Consider the following 14,055-nt stretch of genomic DNA (forward strand, 5'->3'; position numbering starts at 1 on the left):
CATTCTCTTGAGTACTGATAATAACTATAGCTTACTTGGTTACAAATCAAATATGAAAATTAGAACTCATTTGCAAACTCTCATTTAATATTTTAAAATAATAATAAAGATAGCAGTAGATAAAAAACTAGTCTGCTATAACACGAAGATGTAATTTTATAACTTGTTTTAAACTTCATCCATTCTTGACATCAATTTCCAGCATTAGAAAAGTCATTTTGAGATTGATCACTGTGACTAAATCTAGTAAAACAAATTAAATATAAAGCACCAAAAAGGAAAAACTGATTGTAAAGAACTCCTTGTGGCTTACTGAGAGAAGTGGCAAGATTACCCCAGTTTTCCATAAATTTCTACATTTTTCTGGGCAAAGAACTATGTACCTGTGTTTCTTAATGTCATTGATTCCATTCTTCAGATTTCCCATCCTTTCTGTTGGATTTTGCCTAAAATGATAATTTTTAAAAGGTGGTTTATAATAGTTATGCTTGAGTAAATTTTAAATTAAAATTTAACACTTCTTCATTCATTCACTCATTTATTCAACAATATTGATAGACTAGACATCTGAGTAGAAAGAGATAAAAACATATGCCCCTCTCAGCACACAAATTACAGTTACAGATATACATATCTATATCTATATCTATATATCTATGTATTTATATTTATATCTGTATCTTTATATCTATATTTATATGTATCTATACTTCTAACTATATCTATATATGGTCTAGTGCTTTAAATGCAGTAGAAATAAACACATAAAAGAACAGGGAAAGCTATCTTACAAACTGCTGAGAGCATCAGGAAAAGCTTTAGAGACTCATTTACATCTCAGCTGGAAGCAGCAGAAATTTCTGCTGGCAATCCACAGCTAGCTTTCATGTTCTATAAGTACTAAATTTTAGCACTTTAAAAACATTTCAAATGTACAAAAAAAAAAACAAAAACCTAGCAATAAGGCTCAAACAAAATTATATAACTTCTGTTCTCCAATAAATTATTGTAAATGGTAAATAGACATTTGGAGTAATTTAAAATAATGTCAGGGTTGTGGTCCAAGATAGAAGAAACTGAAGTCACCTCTTCCCATGAACACACCAAATCTACAACGGCATGCAGGAGAACTCTCTCTGAAAAAGAGTGAGAACGAGCTGAACAGCTCCCTCACAGCAAATGGTAAAAGGGCCTAGTCAAGGAGGGCCAGAGTACATCAAGGGGGGTAGGAGAGGCAGAGGCAGTCTTGCAAAAAAACTCCCCCTTTGTGTGGTAACCAGCAAGCAGGAAGGATAACTCAAATCCGTGGGCAAGGGGTTCACACCACACAGCAGTCACCCAATCCCTGGGACTCTCAGTAGAGAGATGAGCCCCCAAAATGTCTAGCTTTGAAAACCAACAAGGCTCACTTTAGACAACTTAAAGGGCCGTGGGGAACTGAGATACTTCTGTGAAGGGCTGCATACAGGCTCATTTGTCCCCAGGGACCAGCACAAAAGTAGCAGTTTGAAAAGTACATAGACACTTTGTAAAAGGAAATTCATTTGCTAATCTAAAGCGTCTGCCAGAGAGGCAGGAAGGACCCTTTGAGACTCTCTCTGGGATGCAGGTGCAGGAAGGTGCCTTTTTTGCACTCTCCCCTACGTTGATGATGCCAATGACCATGCCCCACTCCAGAGCTCTCATGCAGCCCCACAAAAGCCATCAAGTATACCCTGGCCCCACACTCCCACTGCCTTGCTAAAGCCAGCAGACATGTGTAATCCACACAGGGGACACATTACACTAGATAGACTTAATAAATGTATACAGAACACTCTATCCAAAAGCAGCAGAATGCCCATTCTTCTCAAGTGATCGTAAATTAGGGCACAAAATAAAAAATAAGGCTCAATAAGTGGATAGATCTTACACACACACACACACACACACACACACACACACAAAACAAGGCAATAGTGACCTTAAATGAAACATTAGATCAGATGAATTTAATTAATATTTGCAGAACATTCATCCCAAACCAACAGAATATACATTCTTCTCAAGTGCACATGGAATGTTCTCAAAGAGAGACCACATGTTAGGACACAGAATAAGTGTCAATGAATCCAAGAAGATCGGAATCATATCAAGCATCTTTTCCAACTACAATGGTATGAACCTAGAAATTGAGTACAAGAAGAAAACTGGAAAAATCATAAATATGTGGAGATAAAACAACATACTACTGAACAACCAATGTATCAATAAAGAAATTAATGTAGACATCAAAAAATACCTTGAGATACATGAAAATGGAAATATAACTTACCAGAAACCACATAATGCAGGAAAATTAGTTCTAAGAGGAAAGATCAGAGTGATTTAGGCCTACCTCAAGAAACAAACCAACTTTACACCTAAAGAAACTATTAAAAGAAGAACAAAGCTGAAAGTTAGTAGAAGGAAGAAAACAATAAAGATCAGAGTGAAGAAATTGAAATAGAGACTAAAAAGACAATTAAAAAGATTGACAAAACTAAGCACTGGTTCTATGAAAAGATAATATTGGCAATTCTTTAGTTAAACTTACCAAGAGAAAGAAAGAGTTCAAATAAATAAAATTAGAAATGAAAGAGAAGCTACAACTGACAACACAGAGATGCAAAGGATCTTGAAAGGCTGCTATGAACAATTATATGCAACAAATTGGATACCTATAAGAAACAGATAGGTTCCTAAAAACATAATATTCCAACACTGAATCATGAAAAAATAGAAAATTTGAAAAAACTGATTAGTAATGAGATTAAATCAATAATCAAAAACCTCCCAAAAAACAAAAGTCCAAGACCACATGGCTTCAAAGGTAAATTCTACCAAAATTTTTTGAATAATATTTACTTCTATATTTCTCAAATTGTTTTAAAAAAATGAAGTGAAGAGAATGCTTCCAAACTCATTTTCTGAGGTTAGTATTATCCTGATATTAAAACCAGACAAGGATACACACACACAAATTGCAGGCTGATATCCCTTAAGAACATAGATTTAAAAACCCTCAACAAATATTAGTAAACAAAAGATACACCACAATCAGGTTGGATTTATTCCAGTGATGCAATGATTGCTCAATATCTTTAAATCAGTGTGAAACACCACATTAACAAAATGAAGGATAAAAATGCTATGATCATCTCAACAGATTCAGAAAAAGCATTCGACAAAATTCAACATCTATTTATGAAAAAAAGAACTCTCAAAAGAACTAAGTGTAGAGAAAATGTACCTCAACATAATAAAGACCATATAAGACAAGCTTATAGCTAACATCATACTCAATGGTGAAAATCTTAAAGTTTTTCTTCTAAGATCAGGAACAAGACAAGGATGTCCACTCTCATCACTTTTATTCAACATAATATTAGTGGTTGTAGCCAGAGCAGGTAGGTAAAACAAAAAAATAAATAAAAGACCACACATTGGAAAGGGAGAAGTAAAACTGTCACTATTCACAGGTGACATAATTTTATATATAGAAAACCTTAATGACTGCACACACACACAAATATTAGAATAAACAAATTAGTAAAGCTGAAGGGTAAAAATCAACACAGCAAAGATCAGAGTAGAAATAAAATAGAAACTAAAAAAATCGCATGTTTCTATACACTAATAAACTATCAGGATGAGAAATTTTAAAAATATCATTTATAATTGAATAAAAAAATAAAATACACTAGGAATAAGTTGAACCAAGAAGGTAAAAATGTACAACTATAAGACATTGATAAAATAAATGAAAGAAGACACAAATGATTAGATATTCTGTATTCATAAATTGGAAAAATGAATACTGTAAAATATCTATATTATACAAAGCCATCTAAAGATTCATTGGAACCCCTGTCTAAATTCCAATGTCACGTTTCACAGAAATAGAACAAACAATCCTAAAACTTGTATGGAACCATAAAAGACCCTCAAATAGCCAAAGCAATCTTGAGGAAGAAGGAAATGAGAGGCATTATGCTCACTAATTTCAAACTATATTACAAAGCTACAGCAACCAAAATAGTATGATATCGGAGTAACAACTGACACATGCATCAATGGAACATAATAGAGAGCCCAGAAATAGACCCATGCATGTATGGTGAATAAATTTATGACACAGGAGGCAAGAAAATATTGTGGGGAAAGGAAAGTCTCTTTAATAAATGGTGTTGGGAAAAATAGCCATGTGCAAAAGAATGAAACTAGACTACTATCTTTCACCATATACAAAAAATAGCTCAAAGTGCATTAAATAATTGAATTGATAACTTAAAATTCTAAAACTCATTAAAAAAAAATAAACAAAACCCATAGGCAATAAGCTCCCTGACATTAGTCTTGGTGATAACTTTTTGGATCTGACTCCACAAGCAAAGGCAACAGAAGCACATATAAATAAATGCGACTACATCAACTAAAAAGCTTTTGCATAGCAAAAGGAAATTACCAAAAATGAAAGGCAGTCTACTGAATGGGAGAAAATATTTGCAAATAATATATCTGATAAGGGATTACTCTCCAAAATATATAAAGAACTCATACAACTCAATAGCAAAAAAAAAATTAAAAAAGAAAAGAAAGAAGAAAAACCCAAAGCAAAGACAATCCAATTAAAAAACAGGCAGACTATCTAAATAGACATTTTTCAGAGAAGACATACAGATGGCTAACAGGTACATGAAAAGGTGTTCAACATAATTAATCATCAGGGAAATGCAAATCAAAACCACAATGTAGGCCCTGGCCGGTTGGCTCAGTGGTAGAGTGTCGGCCTGACGTGCAGGAGTCCCAGGTTCAATTCCCGGCCAGGGCACACAGGAGAAGCACCCATCTGCTTCTCCACCCCTCCCTCTCCTTCCTCTCTGTCTCTCTCTTCCCCTCCCACAGCCGAGGCTCCATTGGAGCAAAGATGGCCCGGGCGCTGGGGATGGCTCCTTGGCCTCTGCCCCAGGCGCTGGAGTGGCTCTGGTCACCACAGAGCGACGCCCCGGAGGAGCAGAGCATCAGTCCCTGGTGGGCAGAGCATCGCCCCCTGGTGGGCGTGAGGGTGGATCCCTGTCGGGCGCATGCGGGAGTCTGTCTGACTGTCTCTCCCGGATTCCAGCTTCAGAAAAATACAAAAAAACAAAAAACAAACAAACAAACAAAAAAAAACCACAATGTGATTTTATACCACACCTGTTAGAATGACTATTATCAAAAAGTCAACAAATAACAAGTGTTGGCAAGGATGTGGAGAAAAGAGAACCCTTGAACATTGTTGTTAGAAATGTAAATTGGTGCCAACACTATGGAAAAAGGCATGAAGGTTCCTGTAATTAAAAACAGAATTACAATATGATCCAATAATGCTACTTCTGTGTATTTTTCTGAAGAAAATTAATAACACTAATTTGAAAATACATATGTACTCTAATGATCACTGCAATATTACTTATAATAGCCAAGCTATGAAAACAACCTGACTCCATCAATGAAAAAATGGATAAAGATGTGTTATATATATCTATATCTACCTCTATAAAATGGAATATTACTCAGCCATAAAAAATGAAACCTTGCCATTTACAACCACATGGATGGACCTTGAAGGTATTATGCTAAATGAAATAAGACTGAAAGAGAAAGACAAATACTGTAGGATGCCACTTATATGAGGAATCTGAAAAGAAAAAAAAACCCCAATGAACTAACAGAACAAATCGCATAGACTCAGAGAACAAAATAGTGGTTGGCAGTGGGGATGGAGAGTAGGGATGGACAACATGTGTGAAGGGGGTCAAAAGGGCCAATCTAACAGGTACAGAATAAATATTCATGGGGATGTAATGTACGGCAGGGTGACTACAGCCAATAATACTGTAGTGCATATTTAAAAGTTGCCAAGAGAGTAACCTTAAAAGTTCTCATCACAAGGAAAAATATTTTGGGGATGATGGACATGGTAACTAAACTTATTGTGGTAATCATTCTGCAGTGTATAAAATATCAAATCATTGCATTGTGCATGTGAAACTAATATAATGTCAGATGACAATTATACCTCAATAAAAATAATAATAAAATAGGCCAGAGGAGTACTTTTTTAAAATGAAGATTAAAAGAGGGCATATAGCCCTGGCGGGTTGGCTCAGCGGTAGAGCGTCGGCCTAGCGTGCAGAGGACCCGGGTTCGATTCCCGGCCAGGGCACACAGGAGAAGCGCCCATTTGCTTCTCCACCCCTCCGCCGCGCTTTCCTCTCTGTCTCTCTCTTCCCCTCCCGCAGCCAAGGCTCCATTGGAGCAAAGATGGCCCGGGCGCTGGGCATGGCTCTGTGGCCTCTGCCCCAAGCGCTAGAGTGGCTCTGGTCGCAACATGGCGACGCCCAGGATGGGCAGAGCATCGCCCCCTGGTGGGCAGAGCGTCGCCCCTGGTGGGCGTGCCGGGTGGATCCCGGTCGGGCGCATGCGGGAGTCTGTCTGACTGTCTCTCCCTGTTTCCAGCTTCAGAAAAATGAAAAAAGAAAAAAAAAAAAAAAAAGAGGGCATATATTAGTAACACTTCATCATCACTGATTTTTCTCTCAAAATAACAAGAGTATAAATTAATTATTTCTTTATTAAGCTAAGGTTTGTAGTTCCATTTTGCTCTATAACAGATAAAGACGATTCCTGAAGTACCTGAAAAATTTAAATCTCTTTTGTATTATATAAGTAGGTACTGTGATTCTGTAACACAAGGTAAACTCAAACACTCATCATAGACTGCAAAAGAGAACGTGATTTACTTTAAATATAATTTAGCTACAGAGAAAAGTATAAAAAGCAAACATATACTTACTTAAAATGTGTAGAAACAGAAATAAGAAGCCTTGATACTTTCCCCAAGAATGACACGTTTCTAACTGTTATTCTCACCTGCAAAGCCTCCTAATCAAATCCTCAGGTCGCCTTGTTATTTTTCTGGGAAAATCCATTTTTTCAATTCCTTTTAGAATCAAATTGTAGGTCATCATTTGGTCAATCCCAGAAAAGGGTGGGCTAGAGAAAAGACAAAATAGGACACAGGATCTGAGACACATTTGCAGCCAGCCTTCTTTCCTTCTTTCCTTCTTTCCTTCTTTCCTTCTTTCCTTCTTTTCTTCTTTCCTTCTTTCCTTCCTTCCTTCCTTCCTTCCTTCCTTCCTTCCTTCCTTCCTTCCTTCCTTCCTTCCTTCCTTCCTTCCTTCCTTCCTTCCTTCCTTCCCTTCCCTTCCCTTCCCTTCCCTTCCCTTCCCTTCCCTTCCCTTCCCTTCCCTTCCCTTCCCTTCCCTTCCCTTCCCCTCCCTCCCTCCCTTCCTCTCCTCCCTCCCTCTCTCCTCTCCTCCTCCCTTCCTCTCTTCCTCCCTTCCTTCTTTCCCTCCCTCCCTCATTTCTTCTGTCCCTTCCTCCCTCCTTTCCTCCTCCCTCTTTCCCTTCCTCCTTCTCTCTCCCTCTCATTAGTTATTTTATGACAAATCTAGAGACATGCTAGAAAATTATTTCACAAATTTCACATCACTTAACAAATCACACACACATACACATACACAAGTAATTTGTCTGGTGGTGATAAGCAGTAAAAAGAAAAATAAAGTGGGGAACAGAAAACAAGAGAGGTGTGATTATTTATTTAAACAGAGTGGATACAAGAAAGCTCTCTCCTAAGTTGCCAGTGGAGCCAGAGGTATGAATGAAGAAAAGGAGTGAATGAACCACACCTTTATTTGGTCAGAGGATTCCAAGACAGCAAGTACAAAGGCCATGAGTCAGGAATGGGCATGGGTTGTTCTTGTAACTACATCAAACAAAAAAGCTTTTGCATAGCAAAAGGAAATTACCAAAATTGAAAAGGCTGTTCTTGGAACAGTGAAGAAGACTGTATTCTTAGTGCAGTGAGTAAAGAGGAGAAAGGGATGAAGAGATGATCACAATATTCTGTAGATCTACCAATAAGGATCTGGTAATATGTTGTGAGTCAAATGATCTAATTAACAGTAGCCAGAGTACACTTTTTTTTTTTTTTTTAATGTGTGGCACATAAACTGTGATGGTGCTAGTGGTGGAGGAAGGAAAACCTTGTAATCTGGACCAAGATGGTAGTGGTGAAGGCAGTGAGGTGTGATTGGATTAGGGATTTATTTAGACAGGAAAGCCAGCAGAATTTGCTGATGAGGTGAAGGTGGTTTTTGGTAGGAAGACTAAATTCAAGAATGATGATCAAGTGTTTTTACCTACAGGATGGAGCTAATTCTGACTAAAAGATGAAAGACTGGGATGGAGGGGGCAGGGGTGAGGAGGAGGTTATGAGGAATCAAGTTATCTTTTAAACATGCAATAGAGATGCTAAGCAGACAGTTGAATTTATGAGTCTGACATTTGTGGAAAAGGTTAGGGCTGGAGGTATGATTCTGACAGTATTTATGATCATGGAACTTGATGATATCACCCTGGGGATGAGTAGATGGGACAGAGATTAAGAACTGAAGTGGTCAGGCCCTGGCCAGTTGGCTCAGTGGTGGAGCGTCGGCCTGGCGTGCGGGGGACCCGGGTTCGATTCCCGGCCAGGGCACATAGGAGAAGCGCCCATTTGCTTCTCCACCACCCCCTCCTTCCTCTCTGTCTCTCTCTTCCCCTCCCGCAGCCAAGGCTCCATTGGAGCAAAGATGGCCCTCATTGGGCACTGAGGATGGCTCCTTGGCCTCTGCCCCAGGCGCTAGAGTGGCTCTGGTTGCTGCAGAGCGACGCCCAGGAGGGGCAGAGCATCGCCCCCTGGTGGGCAGAGCGTCGCCCCTGGTGGGCGTGCTGGGTGGATCCCCGTCGGGCGCATGCGGGAGTCTGTCTGACTGTCTCTCCCCGTTTCCAGCTTCAGAAAAATACAAAAAAATAATAATAATAAAAAAAATAAAAAATAAAGAACTGAAGTGGTTCAATATTGAGAGATCAGGATGATGTGAGGGACCCAGCAATGCAGACTGTGATGGAGCCACCAGTGTGAGAAAAGAAATGAGACAAGAGAGGTCCTGCAAAGAGAGTATTTGAAGGAAATTATTGCTAAGACAAGTAAGAAAGCACCAGAAATTGAATTCAATTGACATTTTAATGCATATACTTCGCTTTCAAAAACATTTCAACATCTATTGTATTGTGTCATTTAATGTTTGAAAAATAAAGATGACTTTCATGAATTACTTGCTGTTTCTCCGTCATGCTTGAGAACTTTTTGCTACTGAGAATGCCCACTCCTGGTAATAAACTTGTAATAGGGTCAGTGCACTAACTTTTCAATAATCTATGTTTCACTTGTAAGGAAAATGTGGTAGAAAACAAAAACATTGCTATAATATTTTCAACGCATTTATATATTTACAATTGTATTGTGTTTTGTTTGATTTTGCTTTTTAGTTATTTTTTCATTTCCATTTACCTCCTGACTCTAGAATTCAGGACATTTAAAATTTTAATTTTCTAATGCACTACCTAAAAACCTTTACGAAAACAATTTATCAACTTTTTATGACAGCTCAAGCCTACCTTATCAACTTCAAGTTATTGGGGTTTTGTTCCTTTATTCTTCCTTCATTTCATTCCCCTACAGCTTTAACAATTCATCCCAGCTGGTAAAGACTGAAACTTTTATTCACTAGTTATCTATAGGAACCATCATGTGTCTCTGAGAAATAGAGCTAACAAAAGTTTTCCAGAGATAAGAAAACAAATTCATGAAATAGAATTCCTTGTGTCCCAAAACCTTAAGTAACATTCTCTCTAAATGACTATCTGGACTTTTTTTTTTCTTCTTTTCATCAAAATCTTAAGCACTGACTATTTGAAATTGATTATAGATAATACAAAATAATCTTTCGTATGTGTTTGCTCAATGGATGTTGACAAGGATATAGAATGTGGTCACAGGTCACCTAGTAATATTGACATCAGTAATGTAAAAAGTACAAGAAGACTCTGTAAGACCCTCTTTCTATAAAGTATGTGTAGAGGCTTGACTTCTCATCAATGGGCTCATTCCAGTCATTTTCTTATGCCATGTATGCAAATTTCCCCTGAAATTAAGACAGACTATTTGGTTATAAAGGTTTATAAGACTGATCAAATCAATTAATGAAAAAGAGAGATACAAAACTGGAAAGAGAACTGATCTGAATCTGAGGGGGTGTGTCCATGCATTCAGGATACAACATGATGGGTGTGTAATGGAGAATGCATCACATTTGGAGTCAAAAGAGCTGGGATCAAATCCCCAATCACTGCCCTGGTATTCTAATTTATAAAATTTAAATCGTAGCCTGACCAGGTTGTGGTGCAGTGAATAGAGCATCGGACTGAGATATGCAGGACCCAGGTTCGAGACCCTGAGGTCGCCAGCTTGAGTGCAGGCTCATCTGGTTTGAGCAAGGCTCACCAGCTTGAGCCCAAGGTCACTGGCTCGAGCAAGGGGTCATTCGGTCTGCTGTAGCACCCCCCCCCCCCCCCCCGTCAAGGCACATATGAGAAATCAATCAATGAACAACTAAGGAGCTGCAACGAAGAATTGATGTTTCTCATCTCTCTCCCTTCCTGTCTGTCTGTCCCTATCGGTCCCTCTCTCTGACTCTCTCTGTCTCTGCCACCAAAAAAATGAATAAAAAAAATTTAAATCATAACAATAATAAAAATTTAAATTATAAAAAAAACAATTCCTGCTTTAACTTTCATGCAAGTTTGTGAGAACTAAACTAGATAACACATATGTAAGTGGTCTCTGTAAAATGTAAAATGCTTTACAAATGTGCACTAATATTTCATATAGCCTATGTTTGTATGTGGATGCACATGGGTGCACATACATATGTGTGTGCACATATGTTGAATATTTGGAATCTTGGATTCATTAATATAGCCCTTTAGTTTCTTTTGTAATGACAATTCAGTTTTAACTGCTAGAACCCCTGCTGTGTCATGTCTCTGTTAATTATCACCTCCACAAAGCCCTTTACGAGGGGAATAAAATTTAATTCCAGCAATGTTGCTTTCTCTTAGCATTTCTGGTTAATGATCTATTGGGAATATTGAAGAACATGGCTAACTTTAGTTTAACTGATTAATGAATTTAATTGAAACATTTATCCATTACAAAAAATATATATTTATAAGAGGAAACAATAACAAAGCCTAAATTACAATTCCTTTTTTTTTTTTTTTTTTTTCTGAAGCTGGAAATGGGGAGACAGTCAGACTCCTGCATGCGCCCAACCAGGATCCACCCGGCACGCCCAGGGGGCGACGCTCTGCCCACCAGGGGGTGATGCTCTGCCCCTCCAGGGCGTTGCTCTGCCGTGACCAGAGCCACTCTAGCGCCTGAGGCAGAGGCCAAGGAGCCATCTCCAGTGCCCGGGCCATCTTTGCTCCAATGGAGCCTCGGCTGCAGGAGGGGAAGAGAGAGACAGAGAGGAAGGAGAGGGGGAGGGGTGGAGAAGCAGATGGGCACTTCTCCTGTGTGCCCTGGCCGAGAATCGAACCCAGGACTTCTGCACGCCAGGCCGACGCTCTACCACTCAGCCAAACCGCCCAGGGCCTCATTTCCTTTTCTTATTCTCATGCCAGATTATCAAAACCTTCACACACTAAATATGTTATCTGTAATAACAGGCCTTGCCAATTTCGGTAAACTGTAGCGCTCTGTACTCCTTCATTTTACCTTCCTGAATCTTTTCTCTATGTTATAAACTAGCAAGCATACTATATGTGAAATAATGTAAAGAGGAAAAGGCATCACATTTTCAAAATGTTAAATTCTTAAATTATATACATTTTTATCACTACTTAGGTTTTTTTTTCACTTCTCTGAAGAGGCTGAACACAATTTGAAGGCACTTACTTGCCCGTTAGGAGCTCATACACTAGAATTCCTAGGGACCAAAAATCCACACCGAAGTCATGGCCTTTGTTGAGAATAACTTCAGGAGCTACATACTCTGGGGTCCCACAGAATGTCCATGTTTTCTGCCCAGATCCTATTTTCTTAGCAAATCCAAAGTCAACCTGGAAAAGAATGTCAAAGTTCAGAGACCATAAAACTCATGCTCCTCTTTAAGTCTCCTTCTAACTTCCTAAATTTTCTTTCTATACCCACACCCTTCCCTTTACACTAAACATACACTGATCCTCTTGTCTGTTCTTTTATAGGGCCACATGTAAATCTAATTACACTGGGGAAAGTTCCATGCGCACACCTCTGTGCCCACAACCCCTGAGGAATGCTTTAGCAAGGGGAGATCAGAACACCACACGTGAAGCTCAGGGCCGGCAGGACTCAAGTGTATAATTTTCAGATCAATGGTGGTATTCATCGAGAAGAGGTGAGAAGGGGAAGAGATGGACGGGAAAGCTCCATCACAGAAGAAAAAATCATAGCAGAATTGAGAGTTTGGGAAAGAGAACGTTGTACACAAGAAGGGAGGTTTAAATCTTGACAGTCTTTTTTTTTTAATTTTATTTAGATAATTAATTTTAATGGGGTGACATTGATCAATTAGAAAACATCTCCAGATCATTTTGACATTTGATTATGTTGTATACCCATCACCCAAAGTCAAACTGTCCTTTGTCACCTTTTATCTGTTTCTCTTTATGCCCCTCCCCTCTCCCCACCCCCTCTCTCTCCCCCCTTCCCCTCCCCCCCTGGTAACCACTGCACACTTATCCATGTCCATGAATCTCATTTTTGTATCACACCTATGTATGGAATCATACAGTTCTTAGTTTTTTCTGATTTACTTATTTCACTCAGTATAATGTTATCAAGGTCCATCTATGTTGAATCTTGACAGTCTATAAAAATGATTATGCACAATGTCTGCACCCTCTTAGTTTTGACAGTCCAAAAAAAGAAAAAAAAAAAGAAAAGAAAGCTAGGATCATCCCATCTATAACTCGGCTGGATTCTGTGCACTTTCAGTCCCTCTCAGGGAGGTGGGTGGTAAATAGCACCTGCATTAACTTACTTATTCTGAATATTAATATTACATTAATAATATGATATTTTAATAACATAAATATTAATCAGTAATATTACTGATTCAGCCAGCACCCTTCTGTAAGCCAGGCTCTGAGCTCAGTGTACAGATACAGAGTAACCTAGGAAAAGCTCAGTGTGTTGGGAATACTTACACATATGTACTTACACATATGTGGTTAATATATCAAATGATACATGCTATCATAGAAGATTATGCAAAATGTAAACTCAGAGAGCCAAAAATACATATACTTCTGGGACATGAGGAAGAAAGTTGGGAAAGATGTCAGGAGGTGACACCTAAGCTCAGCCCTGATGACGATCAGGAACTTTCCCAGAATAATGGGCTGGTGCTACCCTCCTCTGTCTTCTCAGAACAGGTCTCCCACTTCTCTGAGACTCAATTCAATGCACTCTGTGCAAAGAAAACACACAGGAAAGAAGGTGGGGCAACAGAAGACCCACTCCCTGAATCGAGGCAGTATATTATGACCACCACCCTGCCCTGCAAGACCAACAGCTGCTTTCCTTCCACGGGGATTATTTAGCACCTACTTTTCATCTTCAATATGTACAGATATTACTTTAATAAAACTGCCCTCTACCTACCTCAAGTAAACAGACACACAAATTATACCTGGGCTTTAACATGCACATTTTAATAACTTCGTTACACACACTATCTCAATAATATGGCAATAATCTTGGCTAAAAACCAAAATAATAAGGTTAACATATCAAAGTAGGTCCTCACCTAGAAAAGGATTAGTCAGTAAACTATAAAATTTAGTCCTCATTTATTCATTTAAATACTAACATTTAAAATTTTCATTTTTCCCCTAAATAAATCTCTTAGAAATTTAGGTTGTTACTAATGCTTTTTACTGTTTATCACACAGCAGCAAGGATTTCCTTATCAGAAAAAGGAAATTTAAACAACCTAATTTGAAGTGGGCTTTTAATGTTTTCTTTTATCTATACAGAATGACTCATAAGGATTATAA

General features: G+C 38.4%; 1 protein-coding gene across 2 annotated transcripts in view; it reads right to left on the reverse strand.

Moving 5' to 3' along the window:
• The window catches only part of PRKG2 (protein kinase cGMP-dependent 2), a 109,313-nt gene that overhangs the window by 11,139 nt on the left and 84,119 nt on the right, over positions 1-14,055 (reverse strand). For both annotated transcript variants that reach the window (XM_066385714.1, XM_066385713.1), the window contains exons 15-17: positions 11,912-12,075; positions 6,937-7,059; positions 384-446 (exon numbers count right to left, since the gene is read on the reverse strand). In XM_066385714.1, coding sequence (XP_066241811.1) covers positions 384-446; positions 6,937-7,059; positions 11,912-12,075 — 350 coding nt within the window. The remainder of the gene's footprint in view (positions 1-383; positions 447-6,936; positions 7,060-11,911; positions 12,076-14,055) is intronic.

The sequence above is a fragment of the Saccopteryx leptura genome, chromosome 5 (assembly GCF_036850995.1).
Source record: "Saccopteryx leptura isolate mSacLep1 chromosome 5, mSacLep1_pri_phased_curated, whole genome shotgun sequence".
Lineage (NCBI taxonomy): Eukaryota > Metazoa > Chordata > Mammalia > Chiroptera > Emballonuridae > Saccopteryx > Saccopteryx leptura.